This window comes from Bos indicus, chromosome 19 (assembly GCF_029378745.1).
Source record: "Bos indicus isolate NIAB-ARS_2022 breed Sahiwal x Tharparkar chromosome 19, NIAB-ARS_B.indTharparkar_mat_pri_1.0, whole genome shotgun sequence".
Taxonomy (NCBI): Eukaryota; Metazoa; Chordata; class Mammalia; order Artiodactyla; family Bovidae; genus Bos; species Bos indicus.
The window spans coordinates 45,843,049-45,867,625 of NC_091778.1; the positions used below are offsets into that span (position 1 = coordinate 45,843,049).

At 51.0% G+C, this 24,577-nt stretch overlaps 4 protein-coding genes across 11 annotated transcripts in view; 2 read left to right on the forward strand and 2 right to left on the reverse strand.

Moving 5' to 3' along the window:
* Positions 1–6,290, reverse strand: part of EFTUD2 (elongation factor Tu GTP binding domain containing 2) — a 36,478-nt gene extending 30,188 nt beyond the window's left edge. Inside the window, exons 1-2 of one of the 2 annotated variants that reach the window (XM_019981689.2) lie at positions 6,138–6,290; positions 3,007–3,115 (exon numbers count right to left, since the gene is read on the reverse strand). In XM_019981689.2, coding sequence (XP_019837248.1) covers positions 3,007–3,111 — 105 coding nt within the window. In that variant the 5' untranslated portion in view covers positions 3,112–3,115; positions 6,138–6,290. Of the gene's footprint in view, positions 1–3,006; positions 3,116–5,674; positions 5,807–6,137 lie in introns of those variants that run through there. The other variant, XM_019981690.2, reaches the window with a different exon arrangement.
* Positions 6,291–6,485: 195 nt separating this feature from the next.
* On the forward strand, positions 6,486–11,335 carry DNAAF19 (dynein axonemal assembly factor 19). 5 transcript variants are annotated; one of them, XM_019981698.2, is made up of 4 exons: positions 6,486–6,538; positions 8,543–8,694; positions 9,373–9,505; positions 10,169–11,335. In XM_019981698.2, the coding sequence occupies exons 2-4, from the start codon at positions 8,552–8,554 to the stop codon at positions 10,598–10,600; spliced, it is 708 nt and encodes a 235-aa protein (XP_019837257.2). In that variant the 5' UTR covers positions 6,486–6,538; positions 8,543–8,551; the 3' UTR covers positions 10,601–11,335. The 5 variants fall into 5 exon arrangements, with proteins under 5 accessions (XP_019837257.2, XP_019837255.2, XP_019837256.2 ...); XM_019981696.2 differs by having other exon boundaries at positions 6,500–6,588; XM_019981697.2 differs by having other exon boundaries at positions 6,500–6,582.
* A 115-nt stretch (positions 11,336–11,450) lies between these two features.
* FAM187A (family with sequence similarity 187 member A) lies at positions 11,451–14,530 on the forward strand. The gene has a single exon (XM_019981693.2). The coding sequence runs from the start codon at positions 11,893–11,895 to the stop codon at positions 13,153–13,155; it is 1,263 nt and encodes a 420-aa protein (XP_019837252.2). The 5' UTR covers positions 11,451–11,892; the 3' UTR covers positions 13,156–14,530.
* GFAP (glial fibrillary acidic protein) lies at positions 13,896–23,195 on the reverse strand. Of its 3 annotated transcripts, XM_070773634.1 has the most exons (10): positions 22,723–23,194; positions 21,749–21,809; positions 21,456–21,551; positions 20,506–20,667; positions 19,044–19,169; positions 18,663–18,883; positions 17,897–17,940; positions 17,425–17,544; positions 16,099–16,184; positions 13,896–15,491 (listed from the first exon to the last, which is right to left on the reverse strand). In XM_070773634.1, the coding sequence occupies exons 1-10, from the start codon at positions 23,169–23,171 to the stop codon at positions 15,450–15,452; spliced, it is 1,407 nt and encodes a 468-aa protein (XP_070629735.1). In that variant the 5' UTR covers positions 23,172–23,194; the 3' UTR covers positions 13,896–15,449. The 3 variants fall into 3 exon arrangements, with proteins under 3 accessions (XP_070629735.1, XP_019837250.2, XP_019837251.2); XM_019981691.2 differs by lacking the exon at positions 17,425–17,544; XM_019981692.2 differs by lacking the exons at positions 13,896–15,491; positions 16,099–16,184 and having other exon boundaries at positions 17,420–17,544; positions 22,723–23,195.
* Positions 23,196–24,577: the final 1,382 nt, after the last annotated feature.

Consider the following 24,577-nt stretch of genomic DNA (forward strand, 5'->3'; position numbering starts at 1 on the left):
ACCCACCTAGTTCCTGCCCCCAGCCTGGGCAATCACTAATCACTCTACTCTCTCTCTCCCCACAGATGCCTACTCATTCTTCAGGTCCACTTTCAATGTGACTTCCTCAGGTATTTTTTGTGGTCAATCTAGCCAGGAATGACCCTTCCTTATATATTATTACTAAAAATGTGAGTTTTTTTTTTATAATTATTATTTGCTGTGCCAGGTCTTAGTTGCAGTATGCAGGAGGGATCTTTGATTTTCTTTGCAGCATGAGGGATCTTGGACATCAAGGAGATCAAACCACTCAATCCTAAAGGAAATCAACCCTGAATATTCACGGGACGAACTGATGCTGAAGCTCTAATATTTTGGCCACCTGATGGGAAGAGACACCTCACTGGAAAAGATTTTGATGCTGGGAGAGATTGAAGGCAGGAGGAGAAGAAGGGGATGACAAAGGAGATGGTTGGATGGCATCACCAACTCAATGGACATGAGTCTGAGCAAGCTCCGGGAGATGGTGAAGGACAGGGAAGTCTGGCATGCTGCAGTCCACAGCAAAGAGTCGCAAAGAGAAGGACACCACCCAGCAACTGAACAACCACATGTAGAAACTTTAGCTGGGGCATGTGAACTCTTAGTTGTGACATATGGGATGTAGTTTCCTGACCAGGAATTGAACCAGGGTCCCCTGAACTGGACGTACAGAGTCTTGGCCACTGGATCACCAGAGATGTCCCTACAGACACAAGCTACTAGGACTTAAACAGTGCTTGTCCTTCCCTGTATCCTATTATAAACCTTGCTTGTACTTCATCTCTCCTGGCAAGGAGCCTGTGCCGGGAGGGCATGGATAGTGCCTTGGCTCCCTTCTGCATCAGGATTTCCTGCAAACAGTAAGTACTTGACAAATACTGAATGACTTCATGGACTTCATTTAGCTCAGTATTCAAAGATTCAAGTTCAAGAATCTTTGACCTTAGATTCTGTTATCCAGTATATTGTCTGGAATATATACCAGAATATATATATATACACACACACACACACACATATGTATACACACCAGGATATATATATATATATATATATATATATACCAAGTGGCTCAGTGGTAAAGAATCCGCCTGCCAACGCAGGAGATGTAAGAGATACGGGTTTGGTCCCTGTGTTGGGAAGATCCCCTAGAGGGCAACCCATTCCAGTATTCTTACCTGGAGAATCCCATGGACAGAGGAGCCTGGCGGGCTGTAGTCCATAGGGTCATACAGAGTTGGACATGACTTAGCAACTGAGCATGCATCCAGTATACTGGCTTATGTCATGTGCAAATCTTATACACCTCTCTTCTCTATCTTCACCTAAGTCATTGATAAAAAGATTAAAAAGGACAGGACCAAGCATGGATGCCAGGGTTATGTCACAAGAGCTCTGGTGATGATCCAGTAACTAACACTCTCTGGGTCCCACTGTTCAACTGGTTGGAACCTCTCCAAATTGCATTATAACTCAGTGCATTGTCTTTCCACAAGGACATCATGAATTACAGTGGGGAAAGGGAGTGAAATGAAATGAAGATCAAGGAAGCCTTCCTATTTGGTTTGAACTGGATTCGTGAGTTACTTGTATAATGAAAAATAATCTCTTTAAAATATTTTAAAAAAGAAAACTGGTTTATTAAAAAAAAAATATATGCCTTGCCCAAACCAGGATACACATAATATCCACAACATACCTATGACTTATATCTAGTAATGGGATCAAGAGAAATTTATTATTTTAAAAACTCATCCTGGCTTCCTAAGTGTTCAACAGTCATCTATTCTAAAATTCCTTCCATAATTTTTACCACGGATGCATAGCACTCACTAGTCCATAGTTTCTGAAGGCAGTACCTTTTCTTCCTCTTTGAAAAGTAGGAGTTTCCCGATTCACTTTTTAGCACCATGGCCATGCCTCATTTTCTTAAGCTTACTAGCTTACCTGTGCAACGTCTCACCCACCATCCCACCCAGGACACAATTCATCTGGGGCCTGGAGACTTGAACTCATCTAAAGGTGTGAGCTACTCCCTTTTCACCTACATGGTTTCAATTTTCTTTTTCCAGTGTTTATTCTATTTTTTCTGGTTTGAAGGACAGTTTCTCTGATGAAGAAGACAAATGGCAGTCAAGACTTTTCTCCTGCTCTTCTGCTGGCCCATTAATAGCAAGCCTCCACCGAGGCACAGTGGGCTCATCGGTGTGCTTCTTACTTTGTTCTGAACGGTGCTACAACATAAAAGCCGCCTTCGGCGTCTTCTGCAAGCCTCAAACCCTTCTGAACCTCATCCTCTGTAACTCTCCTGAAGAGGCGGCACAGGAATCTGTGTCTTCCCTTTCCACTGCTTTTGTGTATTTTTTTTCTTCGTTGCTGCTCGCGGGCTTTCTCTAGTCGCGGCGAGTGGAGGCTACCTTCGTTGTGGTGCACAGACTTCTCATTTCAGGCAGGCTTCACTAGTTGCGGCTCAAGGGCCCTTGAGCTTTGGCTCAGTAGTTGTGGCGCACGGATTTAGTTGCTCCACAGCATGTGGAATCTTCCTGGATCACTGATCAAACACATGTCCCCTGCATTGGTAGGTGATTCTTAACTACTGAACCACCAGGGAAGGCCCTATACATCTTTAAAACCTGAGTTTATGAGGGAGCTCCCAGGACAGCAGCCCTTGAAAGAGCTGACTACCTTTTCTAAGTTAGAACTATTCATGATAGCAAAAGGCACTTCAAGCAAATGGAAGAAGAGCTACTACCTGAAGAACTAGAACTCAGAATATAAAACCACCCTACCAATGAAATTACCTTATATGCTCCTTTGGAACGTCAAGCTTTCTTAGGGGCAGTATAAGAACCAAATTAAATCATAATAATTATAAAAAGGGCAATGTTAGAAATAAATACAGGTTACTATAGGAGCACAGAAGATTCACTATTTCATTGCTTTTTTAAAAAACAGAGATGAGAAAAAGTAATATATTTGTTTTACCTCATCAAGATCTTTGGTCTCTCTGCCCAATTCATCATCATCTTCATCAGAATCAAGCTCTGGTCCGATGTAATTCCCAAACTCGTCATACAAGTCAGTATCCATGGTGCTAAAATTCAACAAGAGAAAAGTTAGATGCTGGTGAGGAAACCGAGGCCTCCACCCTGGCCTATGGTTGACCATATCCCTTCACACACTCTCCTCTCCAGTTACATCAACCCACCACCTGCTCCTCTAAAGCCCTGTACTTCTCCCTCCTCTCTGTCCTAATCCTGCGTCTGTTCACATACACTTTGCCCACTTCTTCCCCTCCCTCCACCAGCGCTTGAACCCACGCCCCCTGCCATAGAAGCATGGAGTCCTAACCACTGGACTGCCAGAGAAGTCCCAGCCCGCTTGTTGGTTTTTTTTTTAATACTAAAAGAATTTTAATTTTAAAGTAATTAAATACAGGAAGTTGCAGAAACAGTGCACATCACTTTTTCCTAAGTTATTTGAGAATAAGTTGCTGACACAATGTCTCATCACCTCTTCAGACTTTAGTGCAGGAGTTGGTAAACTATAGCCTGTGGCCAAATCTGGCTGTTCCCATAACGGCCTGGAAGGTATGATTTTTTTAATATTTTTAAACATTTGGGAAAAAAAGTCAAAAGAACAGTATTTCATGATACATGACAATTAGTTCTATGAAATTCAAATTTCAGTGTCTATGAAAACAGCTTTACTAGAACACAGCCATGCCCGTTTTTTATACTCTCGGTGGCTGCTTTCACCCTGTAACAGCTGAGGAGCTGTCTCTGAGACTATATGGCCCTCAGAGCCTAAAATATTTACTATCTGGCCCTTAATAGACAAAGTTTGCCAACCCCTGCTCTTAGTGTGTGTGATTTCTACAAACAAGGACATTCTTCTATATAACCACAATACAGCCATCAAAATCAGAAAATACTGACACATTACTACACCTAATCCACAGGCCCCCATACAAGTTTCAGAAATTGTTCCACTCATGTCCTGCACAGCAAAGGACTCCATGTTTGCACCTGGCTATCATGTCTTTAGTCTCTTTCAATCTGGAACAATCCTTGGTCTTTCCTTGATTTCTATGACTTGACACTTTTGAAGATTATAGGCTAGTGAGTTTGTAGAATGTTCCTGAATTTAAGTTTGTCTGATATTTCCTCATGATTAGAGTCGTTATGCTTTTTTTTTTTTTTTTTTGGTAAGACTATCACAGTAGTGAGGCTGTGCTCTTTTTAGTGCAACTCCTAACAAGTGGCATGTGATTTTAATCTCTTCCATCAGTGGTGATGTTAACTTAACCACTTGATTATGGTGGTGTCTACCAGGCCTTTCCACTGTATAAAGATACTTGTTTTTTCTCTGCAGTTAATAAATATCTTGTGGGCTGTCTCCACTTCAAGTATTGAAATTCTATTCAAAAAGCTGTTCAAAGACCATTTCCTTCAAGTCTTCCTAGAGCCTCAATTTCTCACTCACCTATGATGCTACAGCCTTTTGTGTCTTTATCAGCATTTACTTCTGTCATCAACAGTAGTTAACTGCACTAATTACCCTCAACAACAACTCTACAGCTTACAAGTAATAGACAACAGACCAGAGCATGGATTACTGGTCAGGGCTCTGGAACTGGTAGACCTAGATTTGAATCCAAAATTCGTCACTTAATAACTATGATAACTATGTCACTTTAAGTAAGCTATTCACCTCTCCAAGCCTGTTTCTTCAACTGGAAAATAAAGTGATTAATTTTCATCATATAAAGCATTATGAGAATTAAACAAAATAGGCTGTGTAAAGAATTCATCACGATTCCAGGATCAGTCAATGTTAGCTGGCATTATTTTTTAGCCATTCTTTTGTCTGTTTTATTTGTATTTCTTAGTTAAAAAACTTTTTTGGCCATTCTTGAATACAGGAACCCTGTGCTCCTTGTGCCCATGTGCCAATGCCCAAGACACCACTTCACATAAGTAGGCACCGGATAAATGTTAACTGACCAGAACGTTCAATTTTGAGATACTGGTATTTACTCCATGAGGGTAATCCCTCCACCTCCTTCAGTGCCCCTTGTTGAGTGCTGACTGTGGATAAAATAGAGAAATAATAGCTCCACTACTAATAAGAAAATGTAAATTATCACAAACTTTCATATGCATATTCTTTTTATTTCCAAAGAGCTATCATCTCTGTGCACATTTCATTCTCCCAAGACACCTATGAAATGACTGCAGAAATTTCTATACAAGACTGTTCATGAAATAATCCAAATCATTTCTGCTTCAGGGCCATTGCACTACTCTTCCAAAATGCTCTTCCCTCGGGCCTGTATACCTTGTTCCTTCATCTCACTCAGGTCTCTACTAAAACAGCACCTTCTCTGAGAAACCTTCCCTTGTCACTCTAAAAAACTCCTCCCCTCACATACACACTCTCCAACCCCTATTTTCAATGTTTTACTATTTTTATTAACATTTATCATTAGCTGACAAGTATCTATTCTTGTATATACAAGATATACAAGTATATACATAGATATACAAGTATCTATGTATTTACCGTCACCTCTCCAACTACAGTTTAAGCAAGGACTGTTTTTGTTTGTTTTCACTTAAAAGGGTGCCTGGCACAAAACAGAACCACTTACTGAATGACGAAATGTATGGCTCCAACAAGGCACAGATTAGACAGCTGACCTGCCCACAGTTGCACAAAACTAGTGAATTTCGGTACCAAACTTCACTGCAGCTTCCCGCTACAACGCAGGCTCTAAAAGCAACACAGAGTAACGACGGAGGGAGCTTGATAGAGAAATGAAGGCGGCACAGTTGGAAGAGAGAGTAAGATAGGGGAATAGACACTGCAAGAACGACCCCTGCCCAGGGAAAGGGTTTTACAGACGGACGACACGCAGGGAACCCAGGAATCGGTTGGGGGGGGGGGGGGGGGGGGCGGGGGCGGGCTTTCATTCTCTATCCTACTCCACGCCTCAATTTACCCATCTGTAAAGTGAACGTGGCATATAACATATAGCATCTCTTCCAGATCTGACATTTAATTTCCCATTCCACCAGAGCAAGCCTCCCCTGACGCTGACCAGCGGCACTCACCTCCCGTTGCTCAGCCAAAAACTCCCAGTCGGCCGCTGGAGACCGTGCTTCCGCCCCACGCCGCCTCACCGCCTGCGCCCGCCGTTCGGAAGGACCCCACAGGCGCCGCGGTCGCGTTTCTTCCCGGGAGGGCAGCCCTCTGCCTGTGGACCAGCTCGGAGGAATCCCGGCTGCGGACACAAGAACCTGAGAAGAGGAACTGAGGGTCCCCAAACCACGGTGTGGGCTGCTCCAAAGAAACCGAGGCCTGAGGAGGCGTGAATCTGATCAGGCGCCTCGGGGCCACCCTGACCGGGGGGGCCTTCGGGGCGATCACGTGGGAGGCTGTTGTAGCAGTTGCTAGGCAACCACAGCTGCTGGGCGTGGTCTACGCTGAGCTGACTTCGTCCGGCAGTATCTGGGTATCCCCAAAGAAAGAAAGGAAACCGAGGCCCCGGCTGCTGGGGTGAAGGTCAGAGAGCAGGAGGATTAAGTGTTCTAGATTTTCAGTGACTGGGAAAGGCTCAGAACTAGGCAGGAGTCAGGACACCTGAGTTCAGTTCCTGGCCAGCCCACCCTACTTCTTGGTCTTTCGCTTACCCATGTTAGGGTGGAGGGTTGGTTTTAGACCTCCTGCTTCCGTGTTGGGGCTTCCCTGGTGGCTCAGACGGTAAAGAATCTGCCTGCAGTGCTGTAGACCTGGGTCAGGAAAATGCCCTGGAGGAGGAAATGACAACCCACTCCAGTATTCTTGCCTGGGAGATCCCAGGGACTGAGGAGTTTGGTGGGGATGACTTCGCCACGTGATCTTTAGCTAATAGCTCGGAGCAGCAGTAGTAAGGTTTAGAAGGGTCTCACAGCAGTAAATGCGGATCCAAGATTAAAACTCGTATAGGTGATCTCTCTACAGAACGAATTAATCAGCCTCAGATATGCGGAAGTTGCAGAAGTACATAGACAGAACTAAAGAGGTTGCCCAAGTACCTAGAGATTTATGCTTCAGCCTTGGGCTGGACAGAGGGATTTGAAAACTGGAATCATTAAGCCCCTTCCTCTGTCGCGTCTGCTTGATTTCCTGCTCAATCATTGCATCTGGTTTCAGGTGGAAAGTATCTTTCCTCCTTAAAAGACATTTAAGGATGGGTGCTTCCCTGGTGGCTCAGATCGTAAAGAATCTGCCTGCAGTGTGGGAGACCCGGGTTGGATCCCTGGATCGGGAACATAACACTGGAGAAGGGAATGGCAACCCACTCCAGTATTCTTGCCTGGAGAATTCCATGGACAGAGCCGCCTTCAGTTCAGTTAAGTGCAGTCGCTCAGTCGTGTCCGACTCTTTGCGACCCCACGAACCGCAGCACGTCAGGCTTCCCTGTCCAACACCAACTCCTGGAGTCCACCCAAACCCATGTCCATCGAGTCGATGATACCATCCAAGAGCTGCCTGGTGGGCTACAATCCATGAGGTCGCAGCTGTGACAGGACAGAACGACTAATGCTTAACTTAGCAATGGGTGAATTTTTATCCCTGGGCTCAAGAATAGCTTACAGTAGTTCTGATTTTGTGAGGGCCTCTATTGCAACTTGTATATAGTGAGTCCTTGTGGAAATGTGAAGGAACTAAATTCTGAAATCGAAATGCTTCCTCAGCCAAAGCACCAATACTAATATATTTTTAGAGACAGAATAAAAAAGAATGAAAAATTGCTATTTAAAACAATGTGGATGGACCTAGAGGGTGTTATGCTAAGGTGTTATAGGGTATTACAGGGTATTTTAAGACAGAGAAAGTTAAATACTGCATGATTTCACTTATATGTGAAATCTAAAAAACAAAACAAGGAAAACAGAAAGATTCACAGATACTGAGAACACACTGGTGGTTGCTACAGGGGAAGGTAGGGGGGAGGAATGGATGAAATAGATTAAGAGGCACAAACTTCCAGCCATAAGATATATTGTTATGAGAATGTAACATACAAAATAGGGAATAAGTCAATAATATTGTAATAACTCTTAAATTATGACAGATGGTAACTAAACATTGTGGTGATCATCTGGTAATGTATATAAATGTTGAATTACTGTGTTGTACACCTGAAACTAATATAACATTTAATGTCAATTAAATTCCAATTAAAAAATATTTTCAGAGGCAGAGAACAAAATTAAGATAAGGCACTAAATTGAAAGTCAAGACTGTTTTCGGCGACAACAAATCTTAAGTAAGACCTCACTGTGTGACTCAGCTCCCCTCTGTAAAACAGAGAACTAGATTTTTTTAACACACCCCAAGATAAGTGACTAGATGTCCAGAGTGCTTTGGGGTCGTTTTGTTGGCTGGCAAAGAATCCAGATGCAAACGCCCACTACCCCCCCATCCCTGATATTCGTCTTCTGTTTGACATTCATTTCCTTTGCCTTCCTAGGCAGGGGCCATGAAAAGGAATGACGTCATCAACTTCAAGGCTTTGGAGAAAGAGCTGCAGGCTGCACTCATTGCTGATGAGAAGTACAAACGGGAGAATGCTGCCAAGTTACGGGCAGTGGAACAGAAGGTAGCTTCCTATGAGGAATTCAGGTCAGCTTAATGCCATTTTTCTCAGGCTCTCCTGTTCTGGTTTACTATAGTGGATAAAAGCATGCACCTGGCCTCAGACCATTCTGGGCTCAGTCTTAGCCCTACCTTCTGCTACCTGTGTGCTGCTGCTGCTGCTAAGTCACTTCAGTCATGTCCGACTCTGTGCGACCCCATAGACGGCAGCCCACCAGGCTCCCCCGTCCCTGGGATTCTCCAGGCAAGAACACTGGAGTGGGTTGCCATTTCCTTCTCCAACGCATGAAAGTGAAAAGTGAAAGTGAAGTCGCTCAGTCGCGTCTGACCCTCAGCGACCCCATGGACTGCAGCCTACCAGTCTCCTCTGTCCATGGGATTTTCCAGGCAGGAGTACTGGAGTGGGGTGCCATTGCCTTCTCTGGCTACCTGTGTGATCTTATGCAAATTATTTTCCCTATCTGAGCCACTATTCCTCATCTGTAAGAGAGTGTAACTATTGTCATGATTAAACGTTATTGCACATAAGATTCTGAGCACGATACCTAACACATGGGAAGTGCTCAAAAGTTATCAGTTACTTTTGCTGTTATTTTTCTCATATGGGCTTGCCAACAGATCCAGCCTGTTTCATGCAGAGTCCAGCCACCTCATACTTACAGGCAGCATAAAGTCCATCCCCTAATCTCTGGCCTTTGCCCATAGGGGTATCGTCCTTGCATCACATCTGAAGCCGCTGGAACAGAAGGACAAGATGGGAGGAAAGAGGCCTGTGCCCTGGAACTGTCACACTAGTCAGGGAAGGTCCTTCCAGGATGAAACCAATGAACTCTCCCTGGTAGGTGAGGCCCAGCAAGAATCTCTGCCCTCAGCCTCCCATCCTATCTTACAACACATAGGTTTTCCTTGTGTCTCATGTAAAGCCAACGGAAACAACCTTCTGTCTCCAGTTCCAGAAAGAAAAGCAACCGGTGGGTGATGAAGCCCACACCTGCCAGATCAAGTCAGAAAGGTGTACTTGGCAGGCCCCTGTCCATCAGCCCTTGGCTTGCATTCCCAGATCACATTTGGGGTGCCCTGCCTTGGGTTATATGGTAGAGAATCTGATCCTCTCGCAGGGTTGGGAAGGAGATACAGCCTGTCAAACCCTGAACACTTGAGTTCTTTTTTCTCCTCCTGAAGTTTCCAAATACCTCCCACCCCCACCCTGCTCAGAGTGAAGTCTGACTTACACTTGTAGAACAGGGCTATGTCCACACTCATCAGTAGGAAAGTCCTGGTACAGCTGAGAATCTCACATCATGGCCTGCATTTTTTCCTCTTGGGATCCTCCCTCCCCATCCCATCCCCTGTTCCTTCATCTGAAAATGAGGCCCACAGGGACTGCGGCCTTGCCAGTGCTCAGAGACCAATACCAGAACTGAAAACCCATGGGTTCCCCTTGCTGTCACAGAGCAGTTGGAAGAGCTCTGCACTCTCTTTCCCTTCCTTTGTGACCCAGGAGAAAACGCTCTTCCAGCCTGAGACCTCAGCCGAGTTCTACCGTGACTGGCGGCGACACTTGCGCAGCGGGCCAGAGCGCTATGAGGCCCTGCTGCAGCTCGGGGGCCCGAAGCTGGGCCGCCTCTTCCAGATGGACGTGGGGTTTGGACTTCTAGGGGAGATGCTGGTGGCGCTGGCTGATCACGTGAGGCCTGCTGATTGCCGGGCGGTGCTGGGGATCCTGCACAGCCTGGCCAGCACTGGGCGCTTCACCCTGAACCTGAGCCTGATGAGCCGTGCAGAGAGAGAGAGCTGCAGAGCCTTGTTTCAGAAGTTGCAGGCCATGGGCACCCCCAGCTCGGAGGGGCAGGGTCTGGGGGAGCAGCCGGGTGGGCTTCAGGAGGAGGAGGGTCTGCTGCAAGAGCTGCTGATGCTATACCACGTGGACTGATGGGACCATTTACCTTCAGAGGCCCCCACTGGTCATCAGAGGCATTTTTTGATGGTCTTGGGGGCTCTGCAGGACTCTAATCAGAAACCCACACTGGATTCCCTTTTGGATTTAGAATTTTCACAACCAAAGCAGGAACTGAATTTTCACTTTTCCCCCAGCCCCTTGGGGGCTTCATATTCTGAACTTTGTAGATCTACAGGATGGTCAAGGGCCAAGCTGAAAGACTTTTGCTTTCCACCCTTAGAGCCTGCCAGTCTGCTAGCCCATGGCCCTGAGATATGGGTGAGCACCCAACCAAACACTGGTACCACCATTGCAGCCTCCACTCAAAACAAGGAAAAACCAAAATTGTTAATCCTCCATGGTTAACAAATACTGATCTCCATAGTTCTTTTTTTTTAAATTGATTTTTATTGGAGTATAGTTGCCTTACAATGTTTTTAGTTTCTTCTGTATAGCAAAGTGAATCACCTATATATATATATATATATATATATATATATATATATATATGTATTAGATTTCCTTCCCATTTAGGTGACCACAGAGCATTGAGTAGAGTTACCTGTGGTATACAGTAGATTCTCATTAGTTATCTATTTTATACATAGTAGTCTACATATGGTCAATCCCAATCTCCCAGTTCATCCTCCATAGCCCTTAAACAAGAGTATTCATCACCAGAAACCAATGAATGGACATTTAGTCAATAAATGATCAAATGCTACCTCATTTGAAGTGGAATATTTTTCTCCAGGGGCTGAGTTCCCATGCAGGTTGGGCCTGAGAAAGCCCCAAGCCTTCAGCTCAGGCCTGGCCAGCCTCCAGGTATCTTCAGATGGCCCAATGTGCAGGTGGGAGGGTTTCCTTCAACTCTCAGATTAACCAAAGGGAAGACCTTTCCACCAGGCAGGCAGGCAGGGCAGAGCCTGAAGCAGAAGGGCAGAGATTTTCCCGAACTTGTACCTGGGCCCTTGTTTCTTCTCCTGGCTTCCCCTGACCCAGTGTTCTAGAATGCTAGAGTTCTAGAAAGGGGAGAGGGAGCCAGATTCTAGAATGGTTTTCTCCTCAAGATCACATCTGGAACATGAGAAGGGCATCTTGTATGTTAACTAGGAATCAACTGCCTTGCCTATGGCAGCTTCCTCTGCAGACTGTTGCTTCTTTTCCTGGCTGCTTAATCCTTTCCTCATATAGATGCCTCCTCCCAGCAGTGATTGCTAGAAGCCCCATAGGCCTTTAGTGCCTCGGGTTTGCCCCACCCGCTCTGACCCTTCCCTTGCACAGGCATGAACCTGGCCCACACCACTGTGCTCCTGTGGGCGTGGGGGAGCCTCCAGGCCTTTGAAATAGTGGAGAAAGAGAACATCTTTCAGAGGACCCCCTGCCCGGCTTTCCTGATGTTTGACAACGCGGCCTACCTGACCGACATGAGCTTCGAGCTCCCCTGCCCCTGCAAGCCGGAGGAGGTGTCCGCTGTCGTCTGGTACTATCAGAAGCACCTGGGCAGCAGCCACACCAAAGTGCTGACGGACTTTGATGGGCGGGTGCTGACGGAGGCCGCCCAGGTGCGCGTGGGCAGCGACATGCTGGTCCGCTTCAGCATCCGCATGTTCAGCCTCTTAGTCTTCCGGGCGCAGCCGGAGGACTCCGGCTTGTATTTTTGCGGCACCCGCAAGGGAGACTACTTTTACGCCTACGACGTGGACATCCAGAGCAGTGAGGGGATGGTGGCTACCTTCAAGGACCAGGGCCAGGAACCCTTGGAAGACGAGTACCACGGGAGCCTCCGCGTCTTCACCACCTTCTGGGAGTGGACCCCCTGCGACCGCTGCGGGGTGCGCGGGGAGCAGTGGCGTATCGGTCTGTGCTACCTGCAGAGCCCGGACCTCTCTCCTCGCTACCGCAAGATACTGCCCAACGTGGTGTCTTGCGGTTCGAGAGCTGTGCCCAGGCAGCTCCGGGCCAAGGCCAGCGACCACAACCCTGAGCTGCTGGTTCGGAGCTGCCTGATGCCCTGCGAGAAGAAGAAGGTCCAGGAGGGCGTGATGGCCATCTTCAACTATGTGTCCAAAGTGGGCAGCCGGCCCTGGTTGCCTCAGGTGCCCATTCAGTTCCACCAGCAGAGGCTGGGCCATGGACTCATCATCTCCTGCCCTGGGGCCCGGCCAGAGCACGCCGTGGCCTGGGACAAGGACCACCAGTACCTCTACCGCACGCAGTACCTGAAGGGCGTCAATGGGTCCATGAGGGTGTTCATCGACCACGGCAACCATCTTCACATCCGCTTCACCCAGCTGGAAGACCGGGGCATCTACTATTGCTGGCGGCAGGGCGAGCGCATTGCTGGGTTCCGACTGGGCGTGACATCTCCAGGTCGCTACCCGGTCTCCTTCTCCGACCCCGAGACTCGGGCCGCCCTGGGGCTCATTCTGATAGGCTACATGCTCATCACGGTCATCTTTATCAGCATTCACCTTTGTCGTTGCTGCTGTTACTTATTCCGTTTTTGTCCCAACTTCTCCCCCAGGCTCTTTCGCCCCCAGCTCTGAAGACCAGCTGTGCTCAAATGTGTTTGTTAAATGGTACCAGATGCCTCTGGTTGGGGGCGAGGCATGCGAACCTGCCCCCCATTTTCGTGAGCAAGTCTGGAACCTCATCTGGGAAGCAGGGAAGCCTAAGCAGGTGGGAGATGGGGAACTGAGTCCAGGATGGAAGTAGTCGGAGTGCACGTGACGTGTCTTCTGACTTCATGCTTAGAGAAGGAAGAAGGTAACCTAATATTTATCTGCTATCTGGTGTTGACTGTGTTTGATGTGCTTTATTTTCTTGCCTTAGTGGATTGCCAAGTGGGTGCTGTTTGAACTGAAGGTAGCAGAGAGAGGAAGAAAAGAGTTGGGGTACCTAGTATATCCTCTTTGTCTTCTTTCCCAGCCTCATCCCAGGACCAGCAGGTAGAAATGGTGAGTTTGGGAATAAAGGTAGAGACCAGGACAGGAGAAATGGGTGAGGAAAGTGGAGAGTGAATTCAGGGCTTTCCTGAGAGATGGCACCCAGCCTGGGGCTGGAGGTGAGAAGAGGAGCCAGAAGCAAAGGCAGTGGGTGCATGGGGCACCAGGGCTGGAGAGCAGAGCAGGGTTGGAGGTGGGATTTGTCATGTGGCCATTTCTGGGGGTGCTGGGGGCCCCAAGATGATCAGTGATAAGAAGCAAGTTGTGTCTTGCCTGAGGCTGCTTCCTGTCCTCTGCTCCAGCCTCAGCCTCCGCTGAACAGATCAGAGTCCACTCTGGGGAAGGCCACAGCAGTTGTCTTTATTTGTTGCATTTATGTCAGTGACTAAAGCCCGCAGCAATGCCCCAAAGGTTAGCAGCAGTGGGTGGCAGGAGGGAATGGGGGAAGGGTATGCAGTTAAGTCCCTCTGACTTGGACGGAGATGGGGACCCTGGAGTGGGCTTCAGAGCCCCACTTGTGGGCACTGATCATCTCATGCCCACTAGTCTCCCTGTGAACAGCAGAACAGGTACTCAGGGTGAAAGTGTCTGCCCCAAGCTTTCCTGCCTCCAGGCTGCGGGAACACAAACCAGTGTCTTTACTCTGCATGGGCCTCAGGTTCCAAATCATAAAATAAAGTGCTACCTAAAACATGGGGAGGTGGGTATGTTTTGTATTTGACTAAGAGGGGACTACAGGGGCCTTGGTTTAGGGAAGAGCAGTGATCACTGTGGGGAGAGGAGGTTGGGTGGCAACAGAGGCTTCGCCTAGCAGTGTTTCCTGGGTCAGGTGGCAGTTGCAGGGGCTCACAGGCCTGGATGGACAAGGTTTACAAAGCAAGGAAAGGGCCTTGAGGGCTGGGACAAAGCAGGCCCCACTCCCATGAACAGCAGCCTCTTCCTTTCCTGTGTCAGCATCTTCAAGAGGATAAGTCACTTTCTTGATTCCCACGACCCAAAGGCCAAGTGTAACTGCTCACCCACGACCCCAACTCTGATGTCTAGCATCATCCCAAGCGCTGCCCCCACCATCTCTACCTGCTCACTCCAGCCTGTATTGGAGTCCTCCTGGGCTTGACCTCTCTGTACCCACAGCAATGGGCAAGGCCCCCTTCTACTCCCTCCCAGCACCCCTTTCCTCTGCACTTACACTATACTTCCCCCAAGCACAGAGAATCAAGCTCACACGGGCCCACGGCATGCCCATGTGGCAGCTCAGTGGGCCTGAGACACTCGACGCATCGCTCAGGAGGCCCCTCTGCGATCTGAGCAGGCCAGGAATTCTGTCTGCTGACTCTCCCAGTTGGCAGGATAGCCCCACCTACCCTCAGACTGGTCAGAGTCAGTCTAGAAGAATAAGCCTCTGGCCAAGGCCACCTTGCCTCGGGGACTTCCTCTGCTTGTCTCAGACTCTCAGTTTTCCTCTAGCAGCTCAAGGAAACTCGAAGGCCCCATTCTGGAGGCCCCAGACACCTCCAGCTCTGGCAACAGTTGCCATGACAACAGAAGTTCGGGATACGGAGGGCAGGGTGATTTATGAGGTCTCTCTGCCCTCCCTGCTTTCTCTCCTCCCTCCCAATTCTAGCCCAAGCTGCTGGCCATGCCCCTCCAGGCCACCCTTTGGGGTGAGTGCCCTGTTAGTGTTGCTGGGTGTAGGGTGGGTGCTGTCTGACAGGCTTAATGCTGCTGGAGCCTAGGGTGGCAAGCTGGCATAGAGATGGAGCAGGAAGAGGAGCAACTGGATTGGGTGGGAACTCAATTCTGGGGAAATTAACTAGCAGATGAAGGGACAGCTACCCTGACTCCTGCTGCAGATGCCTCACACGGTGGGGCAGTGACCGCCAGATGAGTCCTGCTCACATCACATCCTTGTGCTCCTGCTTGGACTCCTTAATGACCTGAAGGGGACACAGAAGGTGCCACAGTTAGGAGCTCACACAGACTCCAGGTCCACCACGGTTAGGCAATGTGACCTGGGACAAGTTCCCAGCCTTCCAACTTTTCTATGATAGTAACCGGAACGCCGCCACGCGGCAGTCAGAGGGGGAAACGAGCTAATCCTGTCAAACATCTAGCAAACATCTGCCTGGCACATGCTGAGCTGCCGTTGTAAGCTTAGCTAGTTTTGTTGCTGGTATGGTGGGGAGGGGATATGCCCAATCTCCTCTTCCCATTCTTCTGCCAGGTCCCTTTCACCAAGCTGAAAGTTGAAAGTTGGGAGTGAAAGTTACTAATTTTCTTTCTCTCTCCCCCAGGCCTGTGGGGGCATCTGAGTCTGAGGGTGAGAAAGGGAGAAAGAAAGCGAATCAGGACCCTGTCCCATGGCCTAAGCATCTAGGCTGCCCTTAGTGTAGGGACTGGGGAATGGAATTATATCCGGGCTCCTTCCCCTCTTCCAGAGCCTCCCAGAGGAACTCTTGGGAGGTATGGAGAACCTTCTATATGCCAGTCTAGGCTTTCTCCTGGAGCCTTCTGGGACCAGAATCTTGGGCCTGCCCTCCTCACCTCTCCATCCCGCATCTCCACGGTCTTCACCACAATGTTCCTCTTGAGGTGGCCTTCTGACACGGACTTGGTGTCCAGGCTGGTTTCTGCAGACATGAGGAGAGGAGGCCTCCATAGGTTCTCAGAGCCCTAGACATCCTCTCCCACCCTTGGTTTCTCCCTGAGACCCCTAATCGTGAGTACAAAAGCCAATCCAACCAGAGAAGTCCTAGGCTCTCCCAGAGGGGCTGGCAACCTCCTGAGTCCCCACGGTGCCAAGCAAGCCCTCACTGCCCTGCTTGCTGTTTTGGCCTGGCTGCATTTCAGCCCCTCTGCAGTCCCTCACCTGGCCCCTGGCTCCCTGGCAACCCAGCATCATGCCAAGGAAAGAGCATGTGGTTATTGAAGTCAGGCAGGCCAGAGCTTGAGTCCCAGTTCAGCCACACGACTCTGGGTAAGTTAATTTACCTCTTCCAAACTCAGTGTCCTCATCTACAAAATGGGGATGCTGCTGCCTACTTCTCTAGGTAGAAGTAGTGAGTCAGTTAACTGAAATAATGTGTTTAAAACAATGGGCACGGATTCATGTTCTATACGCATGGGTCCCTCTCCCATCCCTCTTCCCTTTTCCTGCTTCTCTCTGCCACTTCTCTAGGACCCTTTTCTGTCTGGCATGTGGCAGTATTGCCTCTACCTGGCCTGCTGGTTAACTCTTCTGATACTGAACTAAGCCCTAGGACATGCATAGCTAGTGTTCCTATATTTCTAGTCCAGAAGAATTATATTTTCCCTCAGCTGAGAATTGAGGGCCACATACAAGTAAGAAGTAATTTATTCCCCCCTGCAGAGAGAAAAATATAATATGTCACACTCACTAATGTTTACTATTAAGAGCAGGGGACATAAAACTTTATTCACTCCAAGAGCAGCAATCTAGAGGGAAATAATCCTCTGGGCTGAATCAGCCCTGAGCTGAACAACCGAGGCTCAGGGAAAGAGGAATCAGGCCAAGAGCCTGGCCGCCAGGCACCGTGAGACTCTAGGGGCCCTCCCGGTGATGGGAAGAGGTGAGGCAGAAGCTGGTGTTTGCTCAGAGGCCCAGAGCATCTCAGCTGAGTGCCTGAGGACTTAGCACCTTGAACACCGGCCAACTCTACTACTTTAATGTACATTTACCCTGTGCCAGGTCCTGGACTGGGTGCTGAGATTGCTGGGGAAATGACATAGGGTTGGCCCTTTAGGGAAACCTGGGAGGAGAGAGCTCAAGAAGATGGGGAGAGTGGGCTTGGTGAGCTTGCTCCCTATCAAGCTGAGAAAAGCACCATGTCTAAAAGGCAGGCAGCTAACCGAGAGCCGGCGGGGCTCCATCTACAACCTGGTGAGCCTGAATTGGTATAACTTGTATTGTGAGGCTTTTGAGATGTCTTGTGACCTTGTGACTTTCCCCTTCTTTGGTGCTTTTGCCCCCTGTAGTGACAAGCAGTTAAAAAAACACACAAACATCAAACACTCAGCTGGACAGGGATCTGCAGACAGGAGAGAGGTTAAGACCCTCACTCAGTTCTGCAGTGGAATGGGGAGTGGGCATGGGAGGAGGGACAAAGGGCAGAGCAGGACAGGAGTGGCTGCAAGCCCCACCTGGAATGCTCTGGGATGGTGTGTTCTGACTGGAAGTTGTGCCGTGAATAATGAAGGTCCCCACAGAGAGCATTGGGCCCCTCTGCCCTGGTCCTCGGCCTCAGACCAGAAGAGCAACCCACAGGCCTAGGGGAGGGGGCGGGAATCCAACACTCTGCCCACAAAACCCTGTTCTACTGACCTCGGATCTGCAGGTTGGAGAAGGTCTGCACAGGAATGGTGATGCTGAAAGACAGCAGAAGGAGAGGGGTAACCAGCCTGCCAGAGGACATTCCCAGGCCAGATTCTGGTCCAGGGTCGTCATGATAGCTTCGAGGCCCTTTTCCTTGCCAGGAAAGGCAAACCCCCATCTCTTAGCTTCTCCAGCAGCCAGTGCTCTGAGGATGACTGCAGGGAGGGGAGAGCAATGAAGAGAGTTCCCAGGAGGCAGAGGAGATTGGTCAGCAGAAAAGAAGTCCAGTCTTTGTTGGGAGGGTGGGGAGTGAGCCTTTTAGTTTGGAAGATAACCCAAGTCCTTACCCTAGGATCTGATCAACATGGGCTGAATTGAATCCATCCATTCATTCATCAGGCATTTATGAATACCAACTGTGTTTTGGGTGAGCACTGTGCTGGGCGCTGGGATAGGAGGGGGCTGGTCACGAGGCTGAGTAAGACAGTCCCTGATGGGGCTTCCCAGGTGGCGCAGTGGTAAAGAACACACCTGCCAAAGCAGGAGACATAAGAGACGTGGGTTCTATCCCTGGGTCGGGAAGACCCGCTGGAGAAGGAAATGGCAACTCACTCCAGTATTCTTGCCTGGGAAATCCCATAGACATAGGAACCTGACGGGCTAACATCTATGGGAGTCGCAAAGAGGTGGACATGTCCGAGCACACATGCACGCATGAAGGGAGCAAGGCGACTCTGGGGCGGGGCAGTAGGGCAGGCGGCCTGTCTGGGCTCACCGGTTCTCCTCGCCCTCTAGCAGCTTCCTGTAGGTGGCGATCTCGATGTCCAGGGCCAGTTTGACGTTGAGCAGATCCTGGTATTCCTGCAGGTGGCGCGCCATCTCGTCCTTGAGGCTCTGCCCCTCTTCCTCCAGCCGGGCCAGCGCCTCCTGGTAACTCGCCGCCTCCCGCGCGTGGCGCTCCTCTTGCTCGCGCATCTGCCGCTCCAGGGACTCGTTCTGTGGGTGGAGCCGGACCGTTCCCCGAGACCCCGCCCCAAGTAACTTTTCAGAGCTCCGCCCCAGACGGTCCTTCAGCATCTGCTAGGGCTGTAGGTCCCAGGTCCCCGGCTCGCTCACCCCGTACCCCTCCTCCGCCTGCGGCCCCGCCTGTGCTCACCGTGCCGCGCAAGGACTCCAGGTCGCAGGTCAAGGCCTGCAGCTGCCGCCGGTAGTCGTTGGCCTCATGCTTGGCCTGGCGGAGCAGCTCCGCGTTGCGGGCGGCGGCGTCGTTGAGGTCCGCAAACTAGATGAGGAGAGGGCTTTATGCTGGAGGGCGGTCTGGGGCCGCATATCGCGGGAGCTTAGTGGGCCCCGGGGGTTGGTACGCAGTCTGGAGGATCAGGGAGATGGGCCGGACAGTAGGGTTGTTTTCCAGCCCACCCCACGCCATTGGCACTGGGTGGGATTATTCACAGTCACCCGTGGCCCATGGACACAGACACTGCCACTTCTCTAGCATCTAGCTCAGTGCCTGATGAGGGAACGCATGAATGAGCAGAGGGTGTCACAGAGCCCAGACTCTCCAGTAGCTCCATCCTCGGGACTGAATCCTGTCCTCCTCGGTCACACACAGGGAGCTCTGGTGAGCAGAGACCAGGTCCTAATAACCCTCTCTCCCCCAGCCTGCACTGAATCCCTCATGGCTCCATCACGCCTTAACCTGCTCAGAACCATCACTGACTTCTGCCACTTACACTCCTCAGCTCCATGCCCTGGGCCAGGATCTCTGGGCCCCCACTCTTCTGTACTTTATGGCCTCTACTCAGGCTGTGTCCTGCATGCCCTTCCTGAATGCCCTTTCTCTCTTCTCTTTATGTTCATAGGCTGCCAGTCCCGCCTGGCTCCACTGCCTCCCATGAAATCCGTCCTGCTCCCACATTGCGTGTAAACCCTGCCCTGCTGTGTTCTTCATAGACATCAGACTGAGTGACATCACATCTCCCTGGTCAGATGTGTCTCTGTATGCTGGGCAGAGCTTGGCATGCAGCAGATGCTCAATAACCCAGGATGCAGATGGCAGAAGCATCAAGAATGTGGGCTTGGGACTTCCTTGGCAGTCCAGTGGTTAAAGCCCCACCCTTCGAATGCGGGAGGCATGGGTTTGATCCCTGGTCAAGGAACTAACATCCCACATGCTTCGAGGCATGACCAAAAAAGCCCCCCAGATAAACAGTTAAAAAAAAAGAATACAGGCTCTTAAGTGAGACAGCTAGGGTTAGAAATCCAGCTCTATTGCTTAGGAGCTGTGTGAGTTTGGTCAAATTGGTTAATCTCTCTGGACTTTAGTTCTGTCATCTATCAAAGAACAGTACCTACTTCATGGTAAGATAATCCTTGCAAAGCATAGGGCCTAAACACAAGAGTGTTGGCTAGTAGTCAATAGCAACAGATACTAATAAGTACTTATTGGAAGTAATACTGCCTGTATGACCCTGGGCAAGTCGCCTCACTTCTTTGGTGAAGGTCAGTCACTCAAAGAGGATCCTCTCCCAGCTTCCTCCACCCTCCTTCCCTGATTCTTTTGTATGGAGCCAGGAGGGCTGCCTGGAGAAGGCAGGCTGGCCCAAAGTCAGGGCTACCTTGGACCGGTACCACTCCTCCGCCTCATGCATGTTGCTGGATGCCACTGCCTCATACTGTGTGCGGATCTCTCTCAGGGCCGCTGTGAGGTCAGGCTTGGCTACATCCATCTCCACGTGGACCTGCTGCTGGGCCAGCTGCTCCTGGAGCTCCCGCACCTCCTGGCCAGGGTGAGAGAAGAGTTGCCAGGCCTCAGGGACCAGCTGCAACTGGGGCTTCCCCCTAGCATCATGCCCTCTTCTTTCTGCCCCTTGGACACGAACATTGGCTAGGGGAGATGGGATGCTCCTAGTTGGAGGAAATGGTGTTGTCCAGGATAAGGGAAGAAGGGGGTTAGTTTGGGGGCCCCAGGGTGTCCTCCTCCCAGGCCTGGAAGTCAGGAGCACTGGAAGCGTGTCTGTGTTCTCGTGAAAGAATGTCTGAGTCCTGTGGTGTGGATGTGCCTATGGGTTCCTGGGTTCCCTGAGCCCATGGATTCTGAATCTATTATCTGAAGTCAGAGCTCAGTGGGGTCTTTTTTTTTTTTTAATGTATGGCTGTCATTTCAATGGAAAGAGATGGCAGAGGGAGTGGAGTCATAGAGACCAACTGTGTGACCTTAGCACATTCTTTAACCTCTCTGGGCTTCGGGGTTCTCCTCTGTGAAAAGGAGATAACACTGGAACCACCCCTATCTCACAGGGCTGTAGTGAAGAAGAATGAGGCAACAGGGCCCACTTTAAGTGGAGTGTGTGTCGAGGTGCATCTTACCAGGGGCTGGGGGTGCTCTCTTATCTGTCTCTAGCTCTGCCTCCCTCAGTCTCTCTCTGCATCTCTTTCTCTGTCTCTCATTTTCTTTCTCTGTCAGTGTGTCCCTTTCTCCCTCTGAATATCTGTCTCTGTCTCCCCATCTCTTTCCCTCAGTTCCAGTCTCTGTGTTGGCCTTTTTTCCCCTTCTTCCCGATCTTACCTCCTCATGGATCTTCCTCAAGAACCGGATTTCCTCCTCCAGAGACTCAATCTTCCTCTCCAGATCCAGACGGGCCAGGGTGGCTTCATCTGCTTCCTGGAGCAGGGTGGGGCAAAGGGCCACTCTGACCCCAGACTCGTCCTGTCTGCTCCCTAGTCTAATCTGATCTCTCCTTTTGTGGCTGGTGGGGGGCAGGGAGAGCACGTTGCTCTGGAGGGCTGGGCTTAGGGACTGTGTTGGGTGGGCTGCCATCAACATTTTCTCCCTCCCCGATCCCTCCTCACCACCCTGACCTGTCGATAGGCAGCCAGGTTGTTCTCAGCCTCCAGCCTCTGGTTGGTTTCATCCTGGAGCCTGAGGTAGAGAGACACACTCCTGGGTCTGGGCTCTTCTGACGACTGTGGGGACCCCTCCCCTGATCTCCCTGCCAGAGAGATACTCTCCCACCCTCAGGACCAGAGGAGCAGAAGGAGGAGTGAGGGGCAGAAGTATTCTAGACAGAGCCTTGGCCAGAAGGATGAGCAGACAAGAGCCTGTGCTTTAAGTCATTACCAAGGTGCCTTATCAGGGTTGCTGCACCTGCTCCTGCTCACACAGGCGCTTCCACCAACCTATACTCATTCCTGCCATACACACACACACACACACACACGTCTTCTCACACTTGAAGTCACACACGCATACTCTGCCAGCTCGGCAAGGACCATGCCCCTGGCATTTCCTGTGACCTTCAGAAATGGGTTTATTAAGATCTCCACCTTACAGCTGTGCAAGTTGAAGCACCTTGACTAGGGTCGTAAGCTGGGGACAGGCAGAGTCACCTGTGTTCTGAAGCCAGGCTTACCTGCTGTCTCCACTATTGCCTGTATCCCAGCCCAGTCCTCCTGGTGCACCCCCATCTTCCCTTCCAATTCCTCCTCTAGACAGAGCTAAAAATAAGTGTATTCTCTGTGCACAGTCGCAAGGCCCCGCAGTGAATAAAACTCAGAGAGACTGCCCACTAGGATCCCTGACTGTCCGCTTTCCTCAGCGGGAAGGTGTTGACGGTACAGCGGCTCCCTGGCAGGTTTTTGGGAATCAGATCCCCGGAAACCAGACTCTGAGCCTCGTCCCAGGCCCTCCATCATCTGAGAACAAGGATCGCCCTCCCTCCTAAAGGCGGGAAACGGGAACAGGAAGGCAGAGCTCCGCCTGAGACCTGCAGGCGCCCCCTCCCGGGACTCAGTCCTCCCGGTTCAGGAGGCCCCTCTGTGGCTCCTCTCCTCACTTCTGCCTCAAGGTGCCCAGGTCCTGTGCCAGGTTGTCCCTCTCCACCTCGAGCCGGGCGCTGTTGGCAGTGAGTTGATCGAGCCGCAGGCGCAGCTCGCGCAGCTCCGCCTGGTAGACGTCGGCCAGCTTGGTGGGTTCCTTGGCCCGCAGCTGGTTGAGCTCGGCAGCCAGCGCCTTGTTCTGCTGCTCCAGGAAGCGCACCTTCTCAATGTAGCTGGCGAAGCGGTCATTGAGCTCCATCATCTCTGCCCTCTCGCTGGCCCGGGTCTCCTTGAAGCCGGAGTTGAGTGCCCCGGCCAGGGAGAAGTCCACCCGGGCTGGGAGTGGAGGCGGCATTCGAGCCAGGGACAGGCGGGTGCCGGGACCCAGGCGGCGGCCCCCCACCACCATCTCTGAGGAGGAGACATAGGAGCGGCGAGTGGCTGAGGTGACCCGTCTCCTCTCCATCCTGGCCTCACTCTGCCCGCTCCAGAGATGTGCAGGCTTTAAGGAGGAGGGGACCGGCCTGGCACGGCCCAGGCTGCCCCTGGCAACGCCCCCTGGCATAGCCTGAGGGGGTGGTGCTGGGCCACAGCCAAGCCACGGGGAGAACGCCTCTCATCCCACCGAGGCCACTGTGCCCCGAGGCAGGGGCACCAGAGCATGCCAGCCTCGGTCTGGCTCCAGACAGAGCTGCTAGTGGGCAGTTCCTGGGGCCGATGCTGTCTGAAACCCTGACCACTGAGCAAGCAGACCCTTTCTCTGGAACCATGGGTCAGGGAAGGGCTGGACCAGATGACCCCAGACCTGTCTTCTAACTCTTAGATCCCATGACCCAGGCCCTCCCTCAGCGTTCTCCTTCCAGTGTCTGGTATTTGTTGGGAACTTGACGAAGAATAAACCTGTTCCCTACTCAGGAAACAGCCTGTGTTAGATTTCCTGACCACCTCAGTCCCAACAGATTCCTGCCATCCTCCCCTCTGAGTGCAGGCGTCCACATTCCTGCTGTCTCCCCATCCCCCGGAGTTTTGGGGCTGTGGGCTGGAATTAGAACCAACTCTTTGTCTAGAGGGTCAATCGAGGCCTCTATCTAGCAGTGGGGGGATGATGGAAGGAATGTGGGGCTCCTGATAGGGCCAGAGGGGGCAGGTGCTGCACTCCCAGGCCCTCCCCCCACCCCTGGGGCCACCCTGAAGCTCTGGGCTCAGCCTCAGTGGGCTCACCCCAGCCTCCCTGCACCCCCTCCCAGAGCCCAGGCCTTGACAGCTCCACAAAGCACTTATAAATGAGCTGGCTGTCCCAACTCCCATTTTTGTCCCTGTAACATCCCATTTCCCTGGCCCCCTCTCACCTCACTCTCACAGTGAGAGTGGATTTATCTCCTTCAAGTTCCCACACATCAGGCTGAAAGGCTGGGAAAGGCTTCTGGGGATGAGTGGGTTTGGGTACTGAGGAGCCAGTGCTTCTGAACTGGGAGCCCGGGCCCAGTGCCCTGTGGCCCCTTGAGATTTCAGATCCATCCACCCCCTCGATCTGGTTGCCTGGTGGTCCACCCAGGCCCTCAGCCTATCTGTGCCCCTGGACTTCTGGGAAGCAGGCAGCCTTCCTCTCCTGCACCACCCCCTCTTGCTGCCCACTGCCCATGCCTGGGCCTCCGATCCCTTTTCCCGGGCACTTGCTGAATGGAGCCTTGTTCTCCACCACTGGTGAGGGCATCGCTCAGCGAGGGCAGCCCCTGCAGGGGGCTGTGCTGTTTTCATCCCAAGTTGCCAGCCCGTTGGGCGGGACTCAGCCCAAGCCCCTTGCTCAAAGAGCTTCTCGGAAAGCATCTGAGGGGAGCTGGGGTGCTGCGGGGAGCAGGCTCTGTGCCCACC